This window comes from Hypomesus nipponensis, chromosome 27, assembly GCF_054491055.1.
Source record: "Hypomesus nipponensis isolate SF chromosome 27, ASM5449105v1, whole genome shotgun sequence".
Lineage (NCBI taxonomy): Eukaryota > Metazoa > Chordata > Actinopteri > Osmeriformes > Osmeridae > Hypomesus > Hypomesus nipponensis.
The window spans coordinates 54,449-80,000 of NC_140387.1; the positions used below are offsets into that span (position 1 = coordinate 54,449).

The following is a 25,552-nucleotide window of genomic DNA, read 5'->3' on the forward strand; positions in this document are numbered from 1 at the left end:
TTATTTACTATATTATCTGGTGTTCGAATTCAAATGCCGCACATCTAGACTACACCAGTAATAACCAATGTCGTTCGTCACATCTCTTTCGCTACAAGCCACGTTAAAGCTGCTCGCCTACTGTATTTTTTTTTTTAGGAGGTGGGGCTAGACTGTATCGACCACCGCTACCTCACCGCTACTTCGATTCAAAGTGCGTGTGCCAGATTGTTGGGTCAGTCGGTTTAGCTGTGAGGGGTCCATGCAAATTATGAGGTAAAACGGCACATTTACGAATAAATATCACGATCTGACAGACAATATTTGTGTCGTCGTTGAGTGTCCATCGATGAAATATAGTTTTGTGTCTGCATGTCACGTCAGTTCTACTCTATAATAGCGCACGTATCCAGCAATTGTAAGTAGTCTATTTGAAAGAAGAGCGCTGCTGTTTATTCTGACAACTGGTAAAACAGCAATTTTTAGAGATTAGTTGATTCGCTATGAAACATTTGGAAATATTTTTCAGATGGTGGGGAAAATCTGCGTTTTCCTAACCCACTACCCTTTCGTCAATAATAATAATTCAGCAAAGTCATGCTTTGAAGTAGTTGGTTAGCAATACATGTATAGGCTAACCATATACTTAATCTATCTTTACCGTTGCAGGTCCAATTCACCACAGAGTATACCGAGATGCTGAGCCCAAACACCGGGAAGGACTTCCAAGCTCTTGAGAAGTCGAACTCTGTTGCATTTCCTCATACCCCTCTTCTTCGTCGCTCTACTACTTGTCAACACTGAGGATTTCATTTGTGAACAACTCAATGGCGTTTTTAATGAAAAAGAAGAAGTTCAGGTTTCAAATCCATTTGACTTTGGAGGAGCTAGCCGCCGTACCGTTTGTCAATGGCGTTCTTTTCTGCAAAATCAGATTGTTGGACGGAGGGGACTTTGCCAGCTCGTCATCCAGGTACGAATGTTAAATCATGAATATACATAATAGGCCTACATAATTTACGTGTAGTAATCAAAAATGTATGTTTCTGAGTAACTCAGTTTATGGTTATTATCTAGTTGTGCTTGAGTGTGATCAATCTGGGACATACAAGCTGGCAGGTGAATCATACACATGCAGGATGTGTGAGACAACCAATACTACATCAACAGTAAGACAGCCTTTGAAAGCTTTTTTTATGTAGTGTTAAGCCAGTTTGTACTCTTATTTGTAATGTGTGTCACCAAAAACTCCTAAACATAATGGCTCTGTCACTCATGTCTTTGCCTTGGTCAAGTTGCATAGCAAGCTCCTCATCAGGAGCTATTTGGATGTGACAGGCGGCCAGACGTGCTAGTGACAGACGCCCAGGGGCCCAGATGTGCTGGTGACAGGCAGCCAGACGTGCTAGTGACAGGCGGCCAGACGTGCTAGTGACAGGCGCCCAGGGGCCCAGATGTGCTAGTGACAGGCAGCCAGACGTGCTGGTGACAGGCGGCCAGACGTGCTAGTGACAGGCGGCCAGACGGCCAGACGTGTTAGTGACAGACGGCCAGACGGCCAGACGTGCTAGTGACAGGCGGCCAGACGTGCTAGTGACAGGCGGCCAGACGTGTTAGTGACAGGCGGCCAGATGTGCTAGTGACAGACGGCCAGACGTGCTAGTGACAGGCGGCCAGACGTGCTAGTGACAGGCGGCCAGACGGCCAGACGTGTTAGTGACAGGCGGCCAGACGTGCTAGTGACAGGCGGCCAGACGTGCTAGTGACAGGCGGCCAGACGTGTTAGTGACAGACGGCCAGACGTGCTAGTGACAGGCGGCCAGACGTGCTAGTGACAGACGGCCAGACGTGTTAGTGACAGGCGGCCAGACGTGCTAGTGACAGGCGGCCAGACGTGTTAGTGACAGACGGCCAGACGTGTTAGTGACAGGCGGCCAGACGTGCTAGTGACAGGCGGCCAGACGGCCAGACGTCCTAGTCACAGGCGGCCAGACGGCCAGACGTGTTAGTGACAGGCGCCCAGACGTGCTAGTGACAGACGGCCAAACGTGCTAGTGACAGGCGGCCAGACGGCCAGACGTGCTAGTGACAGGCGGCCAGACGGCCAGACGTGCTAGTGACAGGCGCCCAGACGTGCTAGTGACAGGCGACCAGACGGCCAGACGTGCTAGTGACAGGCAACCAGACGGCCAGACGTGTTAGTGACAGGCGACCAGACGGCCAGACGTGCTAGTGACAGGCGCCCAGGGGCCCAGATGTGCTTGTGACAGGCGGCCAAACTAAAATTGACAAAGTGGAAATATAGTTCAAGTTCAAGTCTTTTATTTGTCAGGTACACAGAACAACATAAGGTCAGACTGGGCACTGAAATGCTTAAGACAAGACAATGCAAGCACCTGGCATAACATAACATATAAGTACACAGAACATTTTTTACATCTACGGTGAGCTTAAATAAGAGAAACTTCCTAAATATACAGATAGCAATAAATAATACATTATACTAACCCTAATACTAAAACTTCCTAAATTACAGATACAATAAATAATACACTATACCAACCCTAAATGCACATAAAACCTATTTCAACCTTATAACCTATTCTAACCTAAGTGGAGTACAGTACAGCAGTGCAAAATTGCAGATCAGTGTCTATGTCAATGACCATACAGGAGCCTGGTGGCGAGGTACAGTGAGGTACAGTAGTGCAATGTTACTGATGGTGCAACCAGTAGCTGAAAGTGACAGTGTATAAGTGACTAGTGTGCAGTAAATCAATGTCCATGTCAGTGTCCATTTAGAAGCCTGATGGCCCTTGGGTAGAAACTGTTGTCCAGTCTGCGTGTGCGCGACCGGATGCTGCGGTAACGCCTGCCAGAGGGCAACGGGGTAAAGAGACTGAAGGATGGGTGGGAACAGTCTCTTAGGATCCTGCCGGCTTTCCTTAGGCAACGTGTGTGGTAGGTGTCCTGTAGGGCTGGGAGCTTCCTGCCGATGATGAACTCAGCAGAACGGACTACACTTCATAGGGCCTCGCTGTCCCTGTCTGTGCATCTCCCATACCACACTGTAATACAACCAGTCAGAATGCTCTCTATAGTGCATCTGTAAAAGTTAGTGAGGATGACTGAGTCCATACCAAAGTTCTTCAGTCTCCTCAGGAAGAAGAGGCGCTTATGGGCCAATTTGACCACCTTGTCGTGTGAACAGACCAGGTAAGGTCGTTGCTGATGTTCACCCCGAGGAACTTGAAGCAGCTGACCTTCTCCTCTTCAGATCCATTGATGAGTAGGGGTGCATGCTCCTCCTCCTGCCGCCTCCTATAGTCCACAATCATCTCCTTGGTCTTGCTGATGTTGAGAGAGAGGTTATTGTCCTGACACCATGATGTCAGGGTGTCAACCTCCTCTCTGTAGGCTGACTCGTCACTGTCAGAGATGAGGCCCACAACGGTTGTGTCGTCAGCAAACTTAACAAGGAGGTTGGAGCTGTGCGTTGCCGCACAGTTGTGAGTGAACAAGGAGAACAGGAGAGGGCTGAGCACACACTACTGGGGGGTACCTGTGTTGGTGATCAGTACAGATGAGTTGCGGTCACCGATTCTCACCACCTGTGGCCTCCCCGTCAGGAAGTGGAAGATCCACTTGCAGAGGGAGGTGCTTAGTCCCAGGTCCACAAGCTTGGAGACCAGTCTGGAGGGGATGATGGTGTTATAGGGGATGATGAAGTTTACAGGAAGTAGCTTTAACTGCGTAGCCTTACCTAACCATGAGTGGTTGTATCCACAGTCTCCATGCACCTCTAGAATGGTGTTCACTGATCATCCTCTAAGGGTGTTGAAACCCTCTGGTCTAGCCTCTCCTATGTTGTAAGTAGTAATCTTCTTGCTGTGTGTGGGGGCAGTATCTCAGACATGCTAATAGATGCTAACCCTAATAGATGCTAATGGGATAAGCTGTTTGGTTGTGAACAGTAACCAGATCTGTTTGGATGTGTATTATACTCAATCCTCTTCCGTTCTCCACTGAATGCATTACCACCTTCCAGTTTGTTACTGTCAGTTGACATTTACAGAATTAATTTGGCAATGTTGGTGATGGGGAAGAAGGGTTACTGTGTGTGTCGACCGAGGCAGAGATCATTATGGCAACAAGGAGCTATGGCCGCGCTGTTGCCCAGGCAACGCCATATCAGTTTTTCTTTGGTTCACCAAGAGAGAGAAAGCCATTCTAGAGTAAATCATGTGACCTTTTATGATTGCTATAATGACTTTAACAGGATAGTGTAATCATATGGCAAGGGTGTCCAACGTCCATTCCTTAGGCCAATCATTGCCTGCTGAGTGTAACGGCATGCGGCTTGTTTCTGGGGCCACAACACAGAATTTACTTCCTGAAATCAGAAACTGATTGAGATTCTGCATAACTGACACCAGTATATCAATCTGGATCACAAACACGGCACTCCTACCTATGGCTGACATCCAGATGTTGGTTCCCTGCCCGCCTGTTCCCTGCCCGCCTGTTCCCTGCCTGCCTGTTCCCTGCCTGCCTGTTCCCTGCCCGCCTGTTCCCTGCCCGCCTGTTCCCTGCCCGCCTGTTCCCTGCCCGCCTGTTCCCTGCCCGCCTGTTCCCTGCCTGCCTGTTTCCTACTTGCCTGTTCCCTGCCCGCCTGTTCCCAGCCTACCTGTTCCCCGCCTGTTCCCCGCCTGTTCCCTTCCTGCCTGTTCCCTGCCTGTTCCCTGCCTGCCTGTTCCCTGCCTGCCTGTTTCCTACTTGCCTGTTCCCTGCCCGCCTGTTCCCTGCCTGCCTGTTCCCCGCCTGTTCCCTGCCTGCCTGTTTCCTACTTGCCTGTTCCCTGCCCGCCTGTTCCCTGCCCGCCTGTTCCCTGCCTGCCTGTTTCCTACTTGCCTGTTCCCTGCCTGCCTGTTCCCTGCCCGCCTGTTCCCTGCCTGTTCCCTGCCTGTTCCCCGCCTGTTCCCTGCCTGCCTGTTCCCTGACTGTTCCCTGCCCGCCTGTTCCCTGCCTGCCTGCCTGTTCCCTGCCTGCCTGGTACCTGCCTGTTTGTTCCCTGCCTGCCTGGTAGCTGCCTGTTTGTTCCCTGCCTGCCTGGTACCTGCCTGTTTGTTCCCTGCCTGCCTGGTAGCTGCCTGCCTCAGAATTAGACCAGCTATCCAGTTCTGCTCTGGCTCCATCTGAGCTGATACTCAGTATCAGCTGATATGCAGTTACTAAACAAGACATGACACATGTATCTATAATAGTAATACTGTAATAGTCCTAACCATAATAGTAATACTGTAATAGTGGTTTAGAAAGTTATTTTGAGCACATCTGAATAGAATGAGATGCTTGTTTGTGATCTAAATAGTGTGTGTGTGGTTGAGTGGTCACTGCTGTTAGTCACAGTCTTGTGGCTGCAGTGCCTCTCTGTACCAGGCACTGGTAGTGCCAATACAACCCCCCTCCAACTACGCTGTGTGTGCCTCTGTGTGTTTGTGTGTCACTCTGTGTGTCTCTGTGTGTATGTCACTCTGTGTGTCTCTGTGTGTGTGTGTGTGTGTCTAGTGTGTTAGAGGGGGATGGTTGAGACTTGTGTCACTAATGTCCCAGAACATTGCTGCTCTGTATTCAGAAGTTGAGAACAGCCAGTAACAAGAAAATGGGGATGAATGGGAGGGAGAGCAGACAGAGAGGGAGAGAGATAGGGAGAGGGAGAGCCTCAAACAGTATACCTCATACACCTTATATACAGTTCATCCATATATCTACCTCTAAGTTTATGTACTTGTACAGACTTGAGTAACCAAGTCCAAAACTAACTTACTCCTGCTACATTTAAACTTTGGACCCTTCCATGCGAGAGGAAGGTGTAGTGGTTTCTGTGCAGGGCAGGGGGAATGTTTGCCCCTGGCTCTGGTGTTATGTCACACTGTGTTCCAAGGCCGCCATAGATGTCACAGATTCTAAGTGCAGGATATGTCCCAATAATGCCTTCCCACATATACTCTCTCTTTCCACCTCAGCATCTCTCCCTTTGTATCTCTCTCCTCATCCTCTCTCTCCCTAACCCTTCTTTCCACATCCTCTCTCTCCCTATTCTCTCTCTCTTTCCCAGCTATACCTATATATACCTGACTGCTACCTTCAGCATTAAACTGATGTCTTGTCGTCATGCTAACACAGCTCTCTGGTCTGCTTGGTTGTGTTACTGGGTACACCAGGTCTCTGGTCTGCTTGGTTGTGTTACTGGGTACACCAGGTCTCTGGTCTGCTTGGTTGTGTTACTGGGTACACCAGGTCTCTGGTCTGCTTGGTTGTGTTACTGGGTACACCAGGTCTCTAGTCTGCTTGGTTACTGGTGTTAACCCTAACCCTGGGAACACCAGGTCTCCCTTGTGATACACCTAGTAACCATGGAAGAGCACTCACACCCCGGCCCTCTTCCAGAAAGTCCTTATGGGCTTGTTAGATGTGTAATTAGTGAGTATGAGTGTAATTAGATGTGTGAAAGTGTCATTAGCTTGAGAGAGATTTCTCTGGGGAGTTTATGTTTCTGACATACCTAGAAATATATGCTCAAGTAACAGCATTCATTCTCAGTAGTGGGAAGGAGAGGCTATTCACTTCTGATACAGACATGAACACACACACCTGATACAGACATGAACACACACATGTCATTCCTCAGATTCCACCACAAGAAAATGGGAAGGAGAGCAGGGGGAGATGAAGGAGAGACCAGGGGGAGATGGGGAGGGGAGAGAGCAGGGGGAGATGGGGAGGGGAGAGAGCAGGGGAATATGAAGGAGAGAGCAGGGGGAGATGAAGGAGAGAGCAGGGGGAGATGGGGAGGGGAGAGAGCAGGGGGAGATGGGGAGGGGAGAGAGCAGGGGGAGATGAAGGAAAGAGCAGGGGTAGATGGGGGAGGGAGCAGGAGGAGATGGGGGAGGGAGCAGGGGGAGATGGGGGAGGGAGCAGGGGGAGATGGGGGAGGGAGCAGGGGGTGATGGGGGAGGAAGGGGAATGCCAGGCAGTAATACTGAGACCAAAGGAAGATCTCTGTGTGTGTGTCCTCTGTACCTGCTTGTATTGTTGTCTTTGATGTTGGTGTTTTCATATCTGTGTAGCAAGCTGGTCTCAGCACCTGAGAGCTTCAGTTTGACCTCAGCTTAGTCTACTAATCCTAACACACTGTACAATGTGTATTCTGTCGCCTAGCGATGGCTGTCATTTCAAAGGTCAGTACTGGGACTTTTGTGAACACGTTTATGAGCACGGTCCTGTAGATTGCTGTGTCTCGCTCTCATGCTCGCTCTCTCAGATCTTAACAGATACAATGTGTTAGGCTTTTTGAGGGGTTAACTATTTGTTCTCATCACTTCCAGGATACCAAGAATGTTTCTAGAACACCAAGAATGTTTCTAGAATACCTCAGTGGTTTTACAACTTTCTTTGGGTGATGACCGTTATGTTAGCCTATTTTTTTTTTCTGTTTCTAAGAAGGTTTAGAGCTGCTGCATGGGAGGGGTGTGGGGATGCACCATGCATGGGAGGTGTGTGGGGCTGCACCATGCATGGGAGGGGTGTGGGGCTGCACCATGCATGGGAGGGGTGTGGGGCTGCACCATGCATGGGAGGTGTGTGGGGATGCACCATGCATGGGAGGGGTGTGGGGCTGCACCATGCATGGGAGGTGTGTGGGGATGCACCATGCATGGGAGGGGTGTGGGGCTGCACCATGCATGGGAGGGGTGTGGGGACGCAACATGCATGGGAGGTGTGTGGGGACGCAACATGCATGGGAGGGGTGTGGGGCTGCACCATGCATGGGAGGTGTGTGGGGACGCAACATGCATGGGAGGTGTGTGGGGACGCAACATGCATGGGAGGGGTGTGGGGCTGCACCATGCATGGGAGGTGTGTGGGGACGCAACATGCATGGGAGGGAGGCAGATGAAGGGAAGGAGTGATGAAACCCGACAGAGGAGAATGCCATCTGGTAGTGTGTTACAGGGAACTGGGTTAGATGAAGCCCTTGGGGAGATGAGGGTGGAGAGCTTTGATTTCAAACACACTTCTTATGTTCAGTCTGACACACACACTGATGCTCAATCTGATACACACACTGATATACACTGACACACACACACTGATACATATACACACGGGTACACACGTACTTCAGCAGCAGCTCAGTGCAGCTAAGGGTTAGGGTTTGCATGGTTAGGGTTTGCAAGGTTAGGGTTTGCATGGTTAGGGTTTGCATGGTTAGGGTTTGCATGGTTAGGGTTTGCATGGTTAGGGTTTGCAAGGTTAGGGTTTGCAGGGTTAGGGTTTGCAGGGTTAGGGTTTGCAGGGTTAGGGTTTGCAGGGTTAGGGTTTGCATGGTTAGGGTTTGCAGGGTTAGGGTTTGCAGGGTTAGGGTTTTCACTACCTAAAGCAGAACTAGGTAGGTTAGGGTTAGGTAGTGTTGGGTTAGGTAGTGTTGGGTTAGGTAGGAGCTCTTCTCATTCTGGTGTCAAGGTTAGGGTTAGGTAGTGTTGGGTAAGGTAGTGTTGGGTTAGGTAGTGTCAGGGTTACAGTAGGGTTAGGTAGTGTTGGGTTAGGTAGTGTCAGGGTTACGTTAGGGTTAGGTAGTGTTGGGTTAGGTAGTGTCAGGGTTACTGTAGGGTTAGGTCCAAGGCTTCTGTCTCACCCACTCACTGTATGCTTGTGTGTGTGTGTGTGTGTGTGTGTGTGTGTGTGTTTGAATGCCTTTGTTTGTTTGTATGCCTGTGTGTTTGTTTGTGTGTGTGTATGCCTGTGTGTGTTTGTGTGTTTGTAGTCTGAGTAGGGAGAGCCTTTTAAAACTCACTTGCGTTGCATAGCTAGCATGCCTGCATAGCAACCGTGCCGAGTCACAGAGTCCCCGCCCACACCAGGCAGTTGTGGTGAAGTTTTGTTGAGATTCAAATGAAAGAAATGCAATGGCTTGGGCTAATATTGTGCTTCTATACTTTTGCTTGGGCTAAGGTTAGGCTCATCCAAGTGTGGATATCCTTCCTTTCGTTCTTCCTCTAACCCTAACCTCGTTCCTCCTCTTCTGTCTGCCTGTAACTACACAGATGTCTTCTATTTGAGTTTGTGTGTACATGTGTACAGCGTGTGTGTTGTCTGTTGAGGGCAGGGTTGGTGTGTGTGTGTGTGTGTGTGTGTGTGTGTGTGTGGTGGGCCACGTCAGCAGGTCTGGGAGCAGCAAATTATCTCCAGATAGAACTAGCTGATCACCCTGCTCTCTCTCCAGACAGAACTAGCCGATCACCCTGCTCTCTCTCCAGACAGAACTAGCTGATCACCCTGCTCTCTCCCCAGACAGAACTAGCTGATCACCCTGCTCTCTTTCCAGACAGAACTAGCCATTCACCCTGCTCTCTCTCCAGACAGAACTAGCTGATCACCCTGCTCTCTCTCCAGACAGAACTAGCTGATCACCCTGCTCTCTCTCCAGACAGAACTAGCTGATCACCCTGCTCTCTCCAGACAGAACTAGCTGATCACCCTGCTCTCTCTCCACTCCAACACACACATTTGGTGGAGGTGGAGGGGTGTGGGGCTGGAGGTGTGGGGGTGGAGGGGTGTGGGATAGAGGGAGTTTAAAAGGGCCACAGCGATGATGGGAATGAGGATGAACAATAAGAGACTGATGTTGAAAAATATTGGGTAGAGCAGATATGGGTTATAGGGTTAGAAATGGAGAGAGTTGAATAGCGAGGGGAACTGAAGAGCAGAATGAATCACCAGCAGCATGGAATGAATCATAAGCAGCATGGAATGAATCACAAGCAGCATGGAATGAATCACAAGCAGCATGGAATGAATCACAAGCAGCATGGAATGTATGAAAAACTAGACAGACGCACAGGACGTGTCCCTACAGGAGAGAGAGAGAGGGAGAGCGAGGGTGAGGGAGAGAGCAGAGAGGGAGAGAAAGAGCAGAGAGAGAGCAGGGAGAGAAACAGAGAGAGCAGGGAGAGAAAGAGAGGGAGGGCGGGGGAAAGGGAGAGAGTGAGGGAATTAGAGAGGGATAGAGAGCAGGAGCGACAGCGGGAGAGAGAAAGGGAGGGAGAGCAGGGAGAGAGAAAGTAGGAGGGAGAGAGCAGGGAGAGGGAGAGAGCAGGGAGAGAAAGAGAGGGAGAGAGAAAGGGAGACATTCTGAACTTGTCATAACATGTCCCAAGTCTCGTGTTGCCAGAGAGCTTGTGTAGCCAGAGATGATGCCCCAGTATAGGGAATAGGGGTTCCCAATCCAGCAGGAACACACTCTACTGTAGATATGATCATGGTGGAGCATTGGTGACCCTAACCCTCTCTGGAGTCAGGCAGCCTCTCAGGGAGTTCAAACACACAGGAATGAAGGGCCATGTGATCATTTACAATCTAACCTAAAAAACAGATGCAATGGAACGATACAATAGTGCAAATTGCAATGTGCAGGGTATGTGCGGGGTATGTGCACATGCAGCGTGTCATGGCACATGCAGCGTGTCATGGAACATGCAGCGTGTCATAGCACATGCAGCGTGTCATGGCACATGCAGCGTGTCATGGCACATGCAGCGTGTCATGGCACATGCAGCGTGTCATGGCACATGCAGCGTGTCATGGCACATGCAGCATCTCATAGCACATGCAGCGTGTCATGGCACATGGAGGAGACAGAGGTTGTTGGAGCTCAATTACACCTTCAGCATGGTGAGAAAATGTGTTACTATAGAAATATAATAATAAAAGGACAGGAAAGGGAGGAATCACGACTGGCCTGCAGGGAATAAGAAGTCCCTACTGCAGTAACCAGGAAGTGGCTTCCACTAGGACGACTTCCATGTCTCCCCTCTGAAGGTGTCTAATGGCTCTGTCTCTCTGCCTGCAGGGAGGAGGTCCAGCACAACTGTGTACGCTGGAGGAAGAAGTTCTCCTTTGTGTGTAAGATGAGTGCCAGTCCCACCACAGGACTCCTGGACCCCTGCATCTGCAGGGTCTCTGTACGCAAGGTACCTGCTCCCAGCATGCACCTGCTCCCAGCATGCACCTGCTCCCAGCATGCACCTGCTCCCAACATGCACCTGCTCCCAGCATGCACCTGCTCCCAGCATGCACCTGCTCCCAACATGCACCTGCTCCCAGCATGCACCTGCTCCCAGCATGCACCTGCTCCCAACATGTACCTGCTCCCAGCATGCACCTGCTCCCAGCATGCACCTGCTCCCAACATGCACCTGCTCCCAACATGCACCTGCTCCCAGCATGCACCTGCTCCCAGCATGCACCTGCTCCCAGCATGCACCTGCTCCCAGCATGCACCTGCTCCCAGCATGCACCTTCCTTTCCTGCTCACCTAGCAACCAAGACTAATTTAAGGCATTAAGAAATGTGATGGTTTATCAGTAAATGTAAATGTATTTGAACAAGTTTCTATTTAAAGGGGTGATTGACTGTTTTTTGGGGGGTATTTCAGACTGTTCCATATAGTCTCTGAATAGGGTATGTAACATTGGTTGGGCTGAAAATGGCCCAGGTGCTGTTCTATGCCCCCTGATGCTTCCACTGAATTTGTCCCGGGAAAAAAGGCTAGGTTTTCTCCTTTTATGGTATGCTCATGAATATATAGATAAGCTGCGCACTGATTGGTTGGTCTATAATGAGCGAAGCTGCGGAGCAAAGACGCAACACGGCCAAACAGCAGCACTCACTGAAACACCGAAGGTGGAGAAAAACTAACCCTAACCCTATCTATTGTGTCTACACAACACTGTTTTCAACAGATTGACTAGTTAGTTAGTTGTTTCCACTTCTGTTGTCGAAGCAAACAGGATTGACTTAGATGGGTGACCCTATAGGAATATTGAAACTTAAATATGTGGACTAACTACATTGTCCCAGGTTTTCAAAACTGTCCTCGGTGAAATGGTTCAAGCAAATGTGTAACTGAGGGTCGAACTGCACAGGGATCTTCTCATAGACAAACATCACAACCCGTTGAGTGTTTGGTTCCTTGGGAAGACTCTGAAAAGTGTCAGTATTCCCAGTACAGCCTGGAAAACTGCATTTACGACCGTAGTCCATTTTAAATATCTTGAAAACGTATTAACTCTCTTATTTGTAATTCCTGTGGAACAGCAGCAAGCTAAAAAGTTTCTGAGATCTACGCTACCTCCGTTTATGTTCCTTGACCAGAAAACCAGAGGGCAAATTGATGCTGCAACTTGTGACGTCACAAGTTGCACTGTTTCAAAAGCTAGCGTTTGCGCGTTGCCTTTCCAAAATAGTAGTGAGAAGGTTTCAATGGACTTTGAGGTTCACTGAATGTCTATTTTACACACCAAACTGTAATTTTTCAGTGGTTTTTGCAATCAATTGCCCCTTTAATACATACTGTATAAAAAAATTAATACTGCTCATTGAAACATCTGAACAACAACACTCTCTCATTTCAGGAACTAAAAGGAGGAAAAGCATTTTCAAAGGTAAGCATTTGACGTAACCTAGGAAACATTTGACACAGCCAGTAACTTAGAGAACAACTGATACAGACAGTAACCTAGGGAACACCTGACCGAGACAGTAACCTAGGGGACACCTGACCTCCAATGTGAAGCTGCATTTTACAGCTGCAGCAGTAAAGTGGTGGTGTCTGCTGTAAATGTCATGAGGAGGTGTGTGTCTGGGCGGGTTTGTGGTCAACGTGACCAAAGGGAGGGCTACCTGTAAACCATGCTTCAGGACTAGGCTCTGTGCGGGTTTGTGGTCAACGTGACCAAAGGGAAGGCTACCTGTAACCCATGCTTCAGTACTAGGCTCTGTGCTTCTAGTCCCCTCAATGTACAGTAACAATAATTTGATGCTGCCATATACAGAACAGAAATGACATGGGGTGGGGTGCATTTCAGGGCAGGGCTGTCGTGTCTTGCCAATAAATGCATCCCCTGCTAACTCTAATTCTGACTAGGAAGGTGCCACATGCATTAAACTTACTCTGGTTACTCATACTAGTCCCTAGTCCATACTAATTAGAGTAGCAGGACAATCTGATAGGGTATTTTGCATTATGAAGTCATCCTACCTGTTTATTGTAGGCTGGTAGGACAATCTGATAGGGTATTTTGCACTGTCAAATCATCCACACTAGTCTCTGTGCTTCTATACGAGTCTCTGTGCTTCTATACCAGTATATGTCTCCATGTGTGTATACTGTATGTGTATACTGTGTGTGTATACTGTGTGTGTGTGTATATACTGTGTGTGTGTGTATACTGTGTGTTATGGAAGCTTGCTGGATGTTATCATTCTGACAGCGCTCTTGCCGTCCTCGCTGATCCGTCCAGGAAGGAGCTGGTTCCAGCTCTGCTGTCTCAGCACTGACAAACAAGACATGTGACATGATGGTGGACAAGGTCCCTGACCTCTCTAGTCCAGTGTTAGAGTCAGGAAGTCTGTTCTCTGTTACAGTCTAACAGTCAGGAAGTCTGTTCTCTGTTACAGTCTAAGAGTCAGCAGAACACCATTCTAGTAGTGTTCTAATGCTGTAGTGTTCTAGTGCTGTAGTAGTGTTCTAGTGCTGTAGTGTTCTAGTGCTGTAGTGCCATAGTGCTGTAGTGCTCTAGTGCTGTAGTGCTCTAGTGCTGTAGTGCTGTAGTGCCATAGTGCTGTAGTGCTCTAGTGCTGTAGTGCTCTAGTGCTGTAGTGCTCTAGTGCTGTAGTGCTATTGTGCTGTAATGTTGTAGTGCTGTAGTGCTCTAGTGCTGTAGTGCTCTAGTGCTGTAGTGCTGTAGTGCTGTAGTGCTATTGTGCTGTAATGTTGTAGTGCTGTAGTGCTCTAGTGCTGTAGTGCTCTAGTGCTGTAGTGCTGTAGTGCTGTAGTGCTGTAGTGCTCTAGTGCTGAAGTGCTCTAGTGCTATAGTGTTCTAGTGGTCTAGTGCTGTAGTGCTATTGTGCTGTAATGTTCTAGTGCTGTAGTGTTCTAGTGCTGTAGTGCTCTAGTGCTGTAGTGCTCTAGTGCTGTAGTGCTCTAGTGCTGAAGTGCTCTAGGGCTCTAGTGCTGTAGTGTTCTAGTGCTGTAGTGTTCTAGTGCTGTAGTGCTCTAGTGTTCTAGTGCTGTAGTGTTCTAGTGCTGTAGTGCTCTAGTGCTGTAGTGCTCTAGTGCTGTAGTGTTGTAGTGCTATTGTGTTATAGTACTGTAGTGCTGTTGTGGTGACTGTTCTATTAAACTTAATTTAGTGTGTAATATGTTCTAACAATGGGGACTGGTTCTGCTTTGTGTGGTGTGTTGTAAGACTGGGAACTGGTGGAGAGTGAAGCGGACAAAGAACTGGAGAGGATCCAGGTGGGGAGGGGGCTGTGTCCCAAGTGGAGTGTGTGTTGAAGTTCTGCTTAGGCGACCTTGCAAAGCCTCCCCATGGTTACGTAACAAAGAGAGGATTAACCCTAACCCAAATATGCAGCACAGGGCATGTGGGCAGAGGAAGGGTTTATATTCTAATTATAAGGGGGAAACCTGATAAAACATGTTATCTATTGCTAATGGCATTTTTGAATGACATTTGATTAATTGAACTGACACGTTAATCCAAATAAACATGCACAAGAAAGTGCATGTAGAAAGTTGAACAGGCTATCAAGGATCGGAAGCTCAGACAGTGCAAAGTACCATCTCAGCTACCAGACCCAGCAGTGTAAAGTACCATCTCAGCTACCAGACACAGCAGTGTAAAGTACCATCTCAGTTACCAGACACAGTGTAAAGTACCATCTCAGTTATGTGTACACTGTGCCATTGTCATTGTTACATCTCATTTTCTCCTTTAATCTTTTGTATGTTATCTTATCCTGCATGTTTAACTATTTAAAATACCTTTATTGTCTTTAAAAGCTTCACAAGGCATCAGACAGCAAGGTATTTGTTCATGTAATGTAATACTGGCTGGCCCCCTCTCCCCCTATCTTCCCCTCTCCCTCCCTATCTCTCTCCCCTATCTCCCCCTATCCTTCCCCATCTCTCTCACCCTATCTCTCCCACCTTCCCCCATCTCTGCCCTATCTCCCCCTCTCCCTCCCCATCTTTATCACCCTATTTCTCCCACGTTCCCCTATCTCTCTCCCCTATCTCCCCCACTTTTCCCCCCTGTGTCTCCCCCCTCTTTAGCTGGGCTTTGCTGATCTCAACATGGCAGAGTTTGCAGGCTCAGGCTCTGCTGTGCGCTGCTGCATCCTCGAGGGCTACGACACAAAGAACACACGCCAGGACAACTCCATCCTCAAGGTAGGACAGGCAGAGAGGCAGGCAGAGAGGCAGGCAGGCAGGCAGGCAGGCAGGCAGGCAGGCAGGCAGGCAGGCAGGCAGGCAGACAGGCAGAGAGGCAGGCAGGCAGACGGGCAGGCAGGCAGAGAGGCAGGCAGGCAGGAAGATGGGCAGGCAGGCAGACGGACAGAGACAGACAAGCAGAGAGGCAGGCAGGCAGGCAGGCAGGCAGGCAGGCAGGCAGGCAGGCAGGCAGGCAGGCAGGCAGGCAGGCAGGCAGGCAGGCAGGCAGGCAGGCAGGCAGGCAGGCAGGCAGGCAGGCAGGCAGGCAGACAGGTAAACAGGCATACAGACAGTTAGACAGGCAGTCTGTGTTTATTTAGTTCAGGTTCAGCATGCAGCACTTACGGGTTGGTTTAGTGTTGAGCTTCTACCATTCAGTGATACTAAACATTTCACATTCTGCAGGTTACGATTGGTATGACTCTGCTGTCTGGGGACCCCTGCTTTAAAACGTGAGTCTAACTACTCATGATTTGACCTCATGCCAGCTACTGGGCTTGACGGTTTAAGGTTTTACAGTGGTTGCTGATCAGAGAGAAACTCAACATGGGTAACACATCACATGGTTCCTTTACAAATTTTCATCTATTAAAGTTGGTACGTTGTGACTTTTGTTAGAGTCTTTATATATGTACGACCACACTGATCTACCCACTGTAGTTATAAAGTATAATAATGCCTGGTCATAAAGAATAAAGACGTTGCTTTGCTTATAACTGTGTACTTGAATAACATTGTCATGAACTAACATTGATGAAGCAAAGAGAAGGTCTTGGTGACAAAATGGGTGAAATAAACTGCATTGCTTGAGGCCCCCCAGCACAGCCAAGTCCATCTCCTCCTCGGGCCAGGACCCCTCCTTGCAGCTGGCCTGTAAGGGTGAGGGCACCACCACCCCCCCAGCACCAGGGGGCAGCACTGCAGGACGGACACTCAGGGCAAGACCCCCCCCGCTCACCTCTGGTAACTAGGACAGTCTGTTGTGATTACAGGGATCCAGGGTCACTCAGGATGACCAGCGCACAACATTTTGTGTCATTTTTATATCGGTGTTAGTGCCAATTCCACATTCTTATTGAGCTTTGTTTAGTTTGAATTCAAGTCAAGTTTGTAATATTTGTTTGTGATAAATAACATTCAATGTTAGCAGCATCAGTTAGTGTTAGCATCAATTAATCTAATCAAATGTATTTGTATAGCCCTTTTTACACACAAGCATGTCACAGAGGGCTTTACAAACGCCCATAGAACTGCCCCTCAACCAACTTAAACCCTCAAAGTTAGTGTGAGCATCAGTCCGTGTTAGCATCAGTTAGTGTTAGCATCAGTCAGTATTAGCATCAGTCAGTGTTAGCATCAGTCAGTATTAGCATCAGTTAGTGTTAGCATCTGTCAGTATTAGCATCAGTCAGTGTTAGCATCAGTCAGTATTAGCATCAGTCAGTGTTAGCATCAGTCAGTATTAGCATCAGTCAGTGTTAGCATCAGTCAGTATTAGCAGGATCAGTGTTAGCATCAGTCAGTGTTAGCATCAGTCAGTATTAGCAGGATCAGTGTTAGCATCAGTCAGTATTAGCAGGATCAGTGTTAGCATCAGTCAGTGTTAGCAGCATCAGTGTTAGCATCAGTCAGTGTGGTCACAGGTCCTAACTATGTGTGGTTGCAGGCCTGTCTGGGGAGCAGGACCAGAGCATGTCCAGCCCTGACGAGGTTTTCCATTCTGGACACTCACGCAACTCCAGCTACGCCAGCCAGCAGAGCAGGATTTCAGGTCAGTCACTTACATCACATGTTCATTTAGTAACGTTTTATTTGAAGTGATCTGGATGTGAGGTAATCCAGGATATGAGATGTGAGGTAATCCAGAATGTGAGATAATTTGGGTGTGAAGTCATCTGGATTTAATGTTAAATAGTTGTGAGGTCATCTGGATGTGGGGTAATATGGGTGTGAGATAATCCTGAATGTGAGATCATCTGGGTGTGAGGTAATCCTCAAAGTGAGATCATTTTAGTGTGGGGATATCCAGGGTGCAGGGTATTATGGGTGTGCGGTAGTCTGGATGTGAGGTCTGAGGTCATCCTGAATGTTAAGTAATCTGGGTGTATGGTGATCTGGATGTGAGGTCTTCTGCATGTAAGGCTGTGTGGGTGTGAGGTAATCTGCACGTGAGGTGATCTGCATGTGAGGTAATCCTGGTCTACCCCCAGGCTACAGCACAGAACACTCCCGGGCCTCCAGCCTGACAGACCTCACCCATCGCCGCACAGCGTCCAGCGGCAGCAGTGCCTCCGGGGGCGTGTGCACCCCCACCCTGACCCTGGCCTCCGCAGATCCCCACAGCGACCCCCCCGGCCGGCCGGAGAGGCCCCCCAGGCCCCCCCGCCCTGCCCTGCTCTCCAAAAGACCCTCAAGGTAATCTAACTCTAATTCTAACCCACACATGAACAAAGGCATTGTTGTAGCTGTTCTCCATTTTCCAGCATATGTAAATGTGTACCCACCTCGACCCGTGTCAACTACATTATATTGCTAGACAGCTCAATGGTATGTGTGTGTATGGTGGCCCTGCAGGGTCATAGCTTCAGTTAACCCTCTCCTTACCTGACAGAAGGCAGAAGGCTTCGGTGGAGAGCCACCCCACCTGGGTTGACGACACACGCATTGACGCTGATGATGTCGTGGAGAAAATCCTTCAGAGCCAAAACTTTGCTGATGTCAGCAACAACGAAGGTGAGGGGAAGTATAATAGCATACACACTGGAAAGTACAAAATAATCCAACTACAAGGTTTATAACAGCCCAGCTTCTTTAGTGATGTTGAATAATTAACATGGTTAATGGGTTGGGGGGGGGGGATCCCTCTCCTCTCCCCCCTCTGTTTCAGACAGACACTAGAAGGACAAGAGCTCCTACCTAGCCCCACACTACCTAGCCCCACACTACCTAGCCCCACACTACCTAGCCCCACACTACCTAGCCCCACACTACCTAGCCCCACACTACCTAACCCCACACTACCTAGCCCCACACTACCTAGCCCCACACTACCTAGCCCCACACTACCTAACCCCACACTACCTAGCCCCACACTACCTAGCCCCACACTACCTAGCCCCACACTACCTAACCCCTCTGCTTTCAGACAGCAACCTGAGGCTGTTTGTCAGCCGGGATGGGACCACATCACTCAGCGGAGTGCAGATGGGCAGCAGGTGAGGCCTGGTGCTGGGCAGGGTCCATTAATATGAAGGTGTGTGAGTCACAATATTGAAAGAGAGGTAGGGTCATATGACAACCTTTCCTGTTTTGTTTTTCCTCCAGGGTGACAGCTGGGGTCTTTGAGCCAGTCGTGATTGAGAGCCATTAACACTGCTGTTGCTACAATGCTACACAGCTCTGGGTCTCCTTCCATCACTTGGTGTAGGACAGACACCCTGATGAACACACGGCTGGAGATGGAGAGTTGAAGTTTAGAGGGTTAGTGGGTTAGGGGGTTATAGGGTTAGTGGGTTAGGGGGTTGGGTTAGGGTTGTTATGTTGTTATGAGATTGAACGTTTGCACATTAACCTGTCTTTGATGTTCACTTTTAGAAAAACCATTGTGCTGCATTTAAAAATGTTTTATTGTGCACTTAATTTAAAATATTTACTGAACTGGTGGAAGGTATTTTATCTAAGCTATTACAGCACTAGCAGCCACCTGATGAAACATGTATCAGTTCAGGTCAGTGTTGCCGAGTCAGGTAATAAGAAAGGTACGAGCTACAGTGTTGTTCTGTGTGAAATAATTCTGATGTGATGGTCATCACATATGGCAGGCCATATGCAAGCACTCAGACATGGCGGGGGATTCTTGATCCGCTGCTAGTTAAAGCAACCGTAGTGTTGAGCTCACCAGCTGGTTTGGTGACTACAGAAGCACAGGGAAGGTTTTTACTTGAGTCGGTAGAAACTGGAGACAGCTACAACCCAGGCAGCCGCTAGTGTATGACTGCACAGACAGTAGAGATCTGAGTGGAACGCGTGTTAGGTCTTATAGTTTAAAAATGGACCCTTCTGTTTGTTTGACTACAAAACTACAATGTTTTATTTTGAAAAATGTAAGTAGTTAGCTGGCTAACTCCCCTGTCTCTGCACATGCTGAGGCTGCAGCTGGGGTTCTCAGAGTTGTGGAGGCACCCGCATGCTTCAGGGTGAAGGGTGCATGCTGCAGGGTGCATGCTGCAGGGTGCATGCTGCAGGGTGCATGCTTCACCAGTCTCCCACTGTGTCCTCGTCAACAGTGTTTCAGTCAAAGCATCCGTACAGGACAGTGTCCTCTGAGTGTCTTCATGTGTTTACTTGTCTGTTTGTGCTGTGTGTATGTGAATGCTTTAAAGTAAAATTATGTGTGCAAAGAGTGATTGTGTGTGTAAGCAGATCATTTGCATGTGCAAGTGAGATTTTAAAGAGCTTGTTTTTCATTTGGTCTGAAAGTTGAAATCAGGAAAATTTACTAACTCTTTGTTTGATTTGTGTTCAAAATGTAGGTAATCTTTTTTTATATATACTTACACAATCCCTTTGTCCAATAATAGCTTTCATCTTTAATTATTTGTTTAATCAACAACCAAAGTGTTAAAATGACCCATGTATGAAATGTTGACAACTTGGCTTCTTTATTTGAGTCAGAACACGTCCTTCATCCTCGAATCTCAGAGAGAACAGACCTGAAACGAGCTGCTGCTTAAATGCTGGTTCTTATTGTTCTTCACTCTTACACCTTCATCATGATTGTTATAGGTTTTGTGGTGAGTATGTGTTGTGTATGTGTGTGTATCCTTGTATACAACAAAAGAAACCAGTGAATAAAGTTTGAAATCCTTCATTGCATTACCACTCTGGGACATTAGCGACCCCTGGGACATTAGCGACCCCTGACCACACAAGGACCTGTTGTGTGAGGGTTAGGGTCCCTCTGGATAACACTGGATTTCAAAATTACCTTTTTTAAATAAAGAAACCACTATATTTGTTTTGGGATTTTAGAAAAAAAAGTAGATTTCCCTCTTTCTAAGAACAGTCTGAACCTAAATAACTTTACTGTCTGTTGTTGTGTTTACAAATCAGCAGGCTGGTTTACCTTTTCGTTTGTGGTGAAAATATGGGAAATTGCCATGTATGTGGTATGTATGGTATGGTAAAATGTTGATCTTCAAGTTAACTAAATACATATTCTATGTAGTGTATTCTCTATACTGTACATTCACCCTAAAGATGAAATCATTATTCCTCTGCTACTGTTTTCAGAAAGTGTATTGTTTGAGTATGTTTTTTTTCCTACATACTTGACAGTTTGTAATGTGATTTTCTAACAAAATCGTAGTGCTGTCTCTTGTGTCATGGATGAAACACAACACATTATTTTCTTTTTGACTACATGATGTACTGAATAGATGTTTCTGGAAGATATGAAATGTCCATCTAAAGAAAGACTTAATCATTCATTTAAAGTACCTTGACTTTTTTTGCTTTGTTTTTTAAAATCAGTTGACACATTTCCCTTATAACAAAGGTCTATCTCTAAATCAACCCAAATCCTGCACTGGTCATCATTGTAAAGGATTTAATCTATGCACACGTTGAAGACTCACAGAACGTTACCCAGATTGTAATCTAGGGGGTATTCTAGAAAGCAGGTTATGCAACATAAATGGTAAATTAACCCACCAGCTGATTCGCAATGTTACCTACTGGCAATGTTGCTACAACGCTGGGTGTCAGCTGGGGAGTTTATTTACCCAGGTATGTCACATAACCTGCTTTCTGGAATACCCCCCTAAACTTTTAATACGTATATTATATTAAAATATTATTAATTATATTAAATTACTCTATTTTAAAAATGATTATTTTACATACATTTTAAAAGGCATTTCTCTAAAGTTTTCTATTATTTATGCATGGGTTTTCCTGTCTCTGTAGACAAGAGCAGTGAGACGAGGAGAGGTTGAATTATATTTGTAAACAAATACTGTATTTGAATGTCCTATTCTTGATTGTATATGTCTATTGGAAAAGTTTCATTTAATATTTTGGGGAAAATAAAAAGGTTGGTAATCTGGAACATTGTTTCTGTATTAACTATTTAAGCATAACATAATCAAAGTACAATTTGAAAGTAATGGAAAATGTATGTACCTCATTTTAAGGTCCCTAGATTTTAAAGAAATACTCATGAATCAAGCATTTAGTAAACTATTGAAACTGCAAATAGTGGTAATGCAACAAGTGGTTGAGGTTAATTGAACACCTTAAAATAATCTTTACGGTATTATGTGTCAGGATAGTTTAAGGATAGTTTTATTTGTCTGACCCGACCAGTCGTGAAGCAGGGTTGCACTGTTCTTGGTAAAATCGTCCATTCCCCCTCTTGTTAGAAAATTAGCACATCATCTCGTTTCTCAAGACTTTCTCTGAGTATCTTGATTCCAGAACCAAGGAGGTCATATGGAGTTCAGCAACACATTTTTCTTAACATTTTCATTATACAGGTTTAAAAGTTACAAACTGTAGTTTTTGCAGTCAAGAAGAATAGTCAAGAAATGTGAGAAACAGCGCCCCCAATTTTTGCCTGGACATTTACGCCTCCGGCACGAGTTTGATTGACCGTTATTTACAGGAGATTTGCTGGAACCCGCCAACTTATTTAAACACGTAGCCTATTTACAGTTTATTTACTACTTATTTATTTGGAGTTTTTGTGGAGGCCTTATTTTTTCATTTCCATGACTCAACATTACCTCCTAAACTAGGACGGGGTAGGATGTAGGTTTTTATGTTGGTATTTCTGTATTTTCTTGGTTTTGGTTTGAGTGTGGTCCACCGGTCTCACACTCCTGAACAGTAGATGGCGGGCTCATAAACTTTGGTTGCAATCTGTCACAACTTTAACCGAAGAAAAAAGAAACGACGTTCTCTGGTACTTCGTTGTTTGAAGGCGTGACCATAGATAAAGACTAGATCAGAGCCTGCCCACTCCCGAGACGCCTCACATGTCGTTATGCCACTGCATACTTGAGAATAATTCTGTTGTTTTATTGAATAAAAGTATGCAGTGGCATAACGACATCGCTGACGTTGATAACAAACCAAACCGTTTAAAAATCGGTTGAAAATTTGGCAAGTTTTGGTCACATAAAATTACATGTAGCATCAACACAATGCAGTATGGGTGAGCGAGTTGACTGTTGGCCGCCATGTGCGGACGTTCGACTCCGTTGTCCGTCAACGCGGGCGAGACGTCTAGTGTTTATATATATATCTATGGGCGTGACCGTGACGCAGACGCTGGTCAGACCTGCATGTATAATAGCTAGCTAACTGATATTAGCTTCATCCAAGACGTTTTCAAAACAGGAACCTAGCTACTAGTACACCTCACGTCATGGTAATTATGTATGTTTTTATTTAGCTACTATGCGAAGACTTCCACTGCACGGTTTTTGTATAGACTAGCTACATCTGTTGCTGCAAAACTCTTCTTGACAGTTTGTTAGAGCTAGCTAGCTAGACTAGCTACCTAATGAGTTGCAAGGCCAATCATACACTACCAAGTACTCACGAATTCGAATTTATTGTTTACGAGCTAGCAAGATCAATCATAACTTAATCTTAAATCTCAAACGAGCTCAGATTAGTCAAATACCGTATGGTGTTGTATTAGAACTACTTGTCTGAGTGTCTGTAGTGGAACTGTGTCGCGTAGCAAGTTGATGATCAGCTACGCTACTGAGCTAACAAGCCTCGCTCCTCTGAGTAACTTTTATTCAAGACAAGACAAAAGGTAGCGGACACAGTTCTTGTAACGTTCCTTGAAGCTATTGCATCGCAGACATGAACTTCACTGAGCCAACGTGTGAGGTCCCTTGTATTTCCAGGCCACAGGGACAGACCAGGCCGTGGGCATGAGCCTGGTTGGGTTCAGCCTCTTCCTGTTCACCTACTACACGATCTGGGTCATCATTCTGGTATGTGACAGACAAACGTGATCGGTAGTTTACAGTAACAGTATGCCCTATCAGTTTACTTCAGTGCTTGTATTAATTGTATCTGCCTGTAGTACTATAACTATCACTACTATAACTAACTCTAACCCAATATTGCTGGTTGTGTTTTTGCTACAGTAAAACATAGTTTTTGGCGTATTTACCACATTACAGTAAGTTAATCTTGGTTCTGTTGCAGCCCTTTGTGGATGGTGACCATGTTGTACACAAGTATTTTCTTCAGCGGGAGTATTCTGTTATCCTGCCTGGGATCGCAGCCCTCCTCCTGCTGCTCTTCATCGGTGAGCTGCTTTATAACACAACATCCTCACAGGAAACAGGAGCTTGCTTCATCTTCTTCATGCACATAATAAAGTTCACCTTTTCTATGCTATGGATTAACTCCTACTCCTCCCCCTCTCCTCTCTACAGGGACATTTATAGGTGTGGTCACCTGGAAAAATCGCAAACCAAAGAAGGTGGACTAAAATGCAAGCTGTCTGCTTGCTGTGCTATTAGTGTCTCTAGAACCTCCTGGATTAGCAACATTCCTTCATGGTTAGGGGTCTGGCCTGTGCCACTATCTGAACACTCAAGACCCAGACAATCTAGATTATGGGCGAATTGTGACAGGATTTGTTGAAGAACTGCTCAATAATTTTAAATCACATTTGTCCTTCAATAAGAATGCCTACAGTCTTGTTGTGATGGTGTGTACTGAAAAATTGTCAATAACCACTGATCAATTAACAATACTAAAGATCACAAATAATGATTACTACATTGCTTTTATTTTGTTTTGAATGTTTTGATATATGATAAAGAATTTGCTATGTTAGTTCCTGGTCATGTTTCCATGAGTTAGTAAGATATAGATCAAACATTGTTTATTATCTTTAGAACATTCAAAACAGAATAAAAGTAATATAGTAATCATTATTTGTAATCTTTATTATTGTTAATTGATCGGTTAATGACAGACCTCTTCATTATTGTGTTATCTACTCTAAAAGGTGTTATCTACTCTAAAATGTGTTTCATGTGAGAGTGAGCACGTCCAGATGTACCACTAGACATGTTATTCTGACCTGAAATGCTTCTTTATTAAGAGTCCTTTTTTTAAATGTCATTATTAATGTGTTTACACTACATGTTAGGAAAGTTCCTACTTCATAAAAAAAAAAAAAACTCAATGTAAACACAACTGCAACAACACTTTGAAGACTCCTGAAGAATTCCTATCTTCTCAATGGTCCAAATGTAGTTTTTCTTGTCCAGTCAACTAGCTAATGAGAAACTAAAAGCGAAATTGACAAGAAGCTATTTTTTTAAACAAATCCCATTCTATAGAGAGTCATTCTATTGTATGACATGTCTACGTTGATCACATCTAGAAATAGTTCAGTTTCAGCTCTGCGTAGAGCATAAGAAAGTATGCTGGTGGTTTTCAGGGTGAAGCCTGACTGAAGTGAAACTTGGAAGTAAGCTGACATTTACAAATGGGAAAACAAGGCCTGAGTCATCCTGCAGAGAACACGTTTCCCAATGGGATGTTTCTGGCACATACACATTTGTGGCTTATTGTGGTTCATTGAATGCCTTGTTTTCAGTGTAACTTGCTTTCACACATGATGTTAGGATGGTAGATGTGTTCAGCTTCTCAGTGTTTCATTCTTGTTTGCCATTGATGTAGCCGATCAGAAGGCAAATTATAACAGTTTTAATGACAAAATATTTATTTATCACTAACATACTTATTTAGCTGATATTTGAAGAATTTTGAACCACTGGAGTTTGAAGTAGTAGGCCCACACACCCTTATAATGTGTTTGTCAAAATCGTGAATTAGCCTATCGTCGTCATGATCATAAACCGAGCTGTTCCGTGGTGGATGAAGCGCAGACCAGGACAGATCGATAGATTCCGCTCAATGTCGCTGCATCACCACTTGTGCTCATTCATAGAAACAACGGATTCAATTGCCATGGAGGGAGTGCTCTGATAACTCGTATCCTTCTGAAGAGTGAGGCAGGAACGACCTGCATTACCGGCCTCGATGAGTCAAACTGAGGCAAGTATTTGGAATTGTAGGCTATCTCAGCTATGTCTATGAGTTTGTAGCCTAATAATATATAGGTTACATGAGATTACCATTGAGTATCGGATTTACGCGCATGGCGAGAAACTTGTTTTACGCGACCGA

At 46.3% G+C, this 25,552-nt stretch overlaps 2 protein-coding genes across 5 annotated transcripts; both read left to right on the plus strand.

Annotated features, from left to right (window-relative positions):
• Positions 1 to 159: 159 nt before the first annotated feature.
• Positions 160 to 21,428, plus strand: LOC146220176 (early estrogen-induced gene 1 protein-like). 4 transcript variants are annotated; one of them, XM_084694031.1, is made up of 12 exons: positions 160 to 255; positions 649 to 952; positions 10,892 to 11,012; positions 12,456 to 12,485; positions 15,161 to 15,277; positions 15,725 to 15,771; positions 16,131 to 16,282; positions 16,986 to 17,090; positions 17,530 to 17,734; positions 17,931 to 18,052; positions 18,465 to 18,534; positions 18,644 to 21,428. In XM_084694031.1, exons 2-12 carry the CDS (start codon positions 807 to 809, stop codon positions 18,687 to 18,689), a joined length of 1,161 nt encoding a protein of 386 aa, XP_084550157.1. In that variant the 5' UTR covers positions 160 to 255; positions 649 to 806; the 3' UTR covers positions 18,690 to 21,428. The 4 variants fall into 4 exon arrangements, with proteins under 4 accessions (XP_084550157.1, XP_084550159.1, XP_084550160.1 ...); XM_084694033.1 differs by having other exon boundaries at positions 17,934 to 18,052; XM_084694034.1 differs by having other exon boundaries at positions 16,140 to 16,282.
• Positions 21,429 to 22,353: 925 nt separating this feature from the next.
• dpm2 (dolichyl-phosphate mannosyltransferase subunit 2, regulatory) lies at positions 22,354 to 24,473 on the plus strand. Its single transcript, XM_084694008.1, has 4 exons — positions 22,354 to 22,751; positions 23,242 to 23,331; positions 23,549 to 23,651; positions 23,782 to 24,473. Exons 1-4 carry the CDS (start codon positions 22,749 to 22,751, stop codon positions 23,835 to 23,837), a joined length of 252 nt encoding a protein of 83 aa, XP_084550134.1. The 5' UTR covers positions 22,354 to 22,748; the 3' UTR covers positions 23,838 to 24,473.
• The last annotated feature ends 1,079 nt before the right edge of the window (positions 24,474 to 25,552 follow it).

What these genes read in the sequence shown, in the direction of transcription:
- dpm2 (XM_084694008.1), top strand. An exon ending in CGATCTGGGTCATCATTCTG is followed by an intron (nt 23,332 to 23,548) that starts GTATGTGACAGA and finishes GTTCTGTTGCAG; the next exon opens with CCCTTTGTGGATGGTGACCA. An exon ending in CCTCCTGCTGCTCTTCATCG is followed by an intron (nt 23,652 to 23,781) that starts GTGAGCTGCTTT and finishes TCCTCTCTACAG; the next exon opens with GGACATTTATAGGTGTGGTC.
- LOC146220176 (XM_084694031.1), top strand. Translation starts at nt 807, where the DNA reads ATGGCGTTTTTAATGAAAAAGAAGAAGTTCAGGTTTCAAATCCATTTG. An exon ending in GCAGGGTCTCTGTACGCAAG is followed by an intron (nt 11,013 to 12,455) that starts GTACCTGCTCCC and finishes CTCTCATTTCAG; the next exon opens with GAACTAAAAGGAGGAAAAGC. An exon ending in AGGACAACTCCATCCTCAAG is followed by an intron (nt 15,278 to 15,724) that starts GTAGGACAGGCA and finishes CACATTCTGCAG; the next exon opens with GTTACGATTGGTATGACTCT.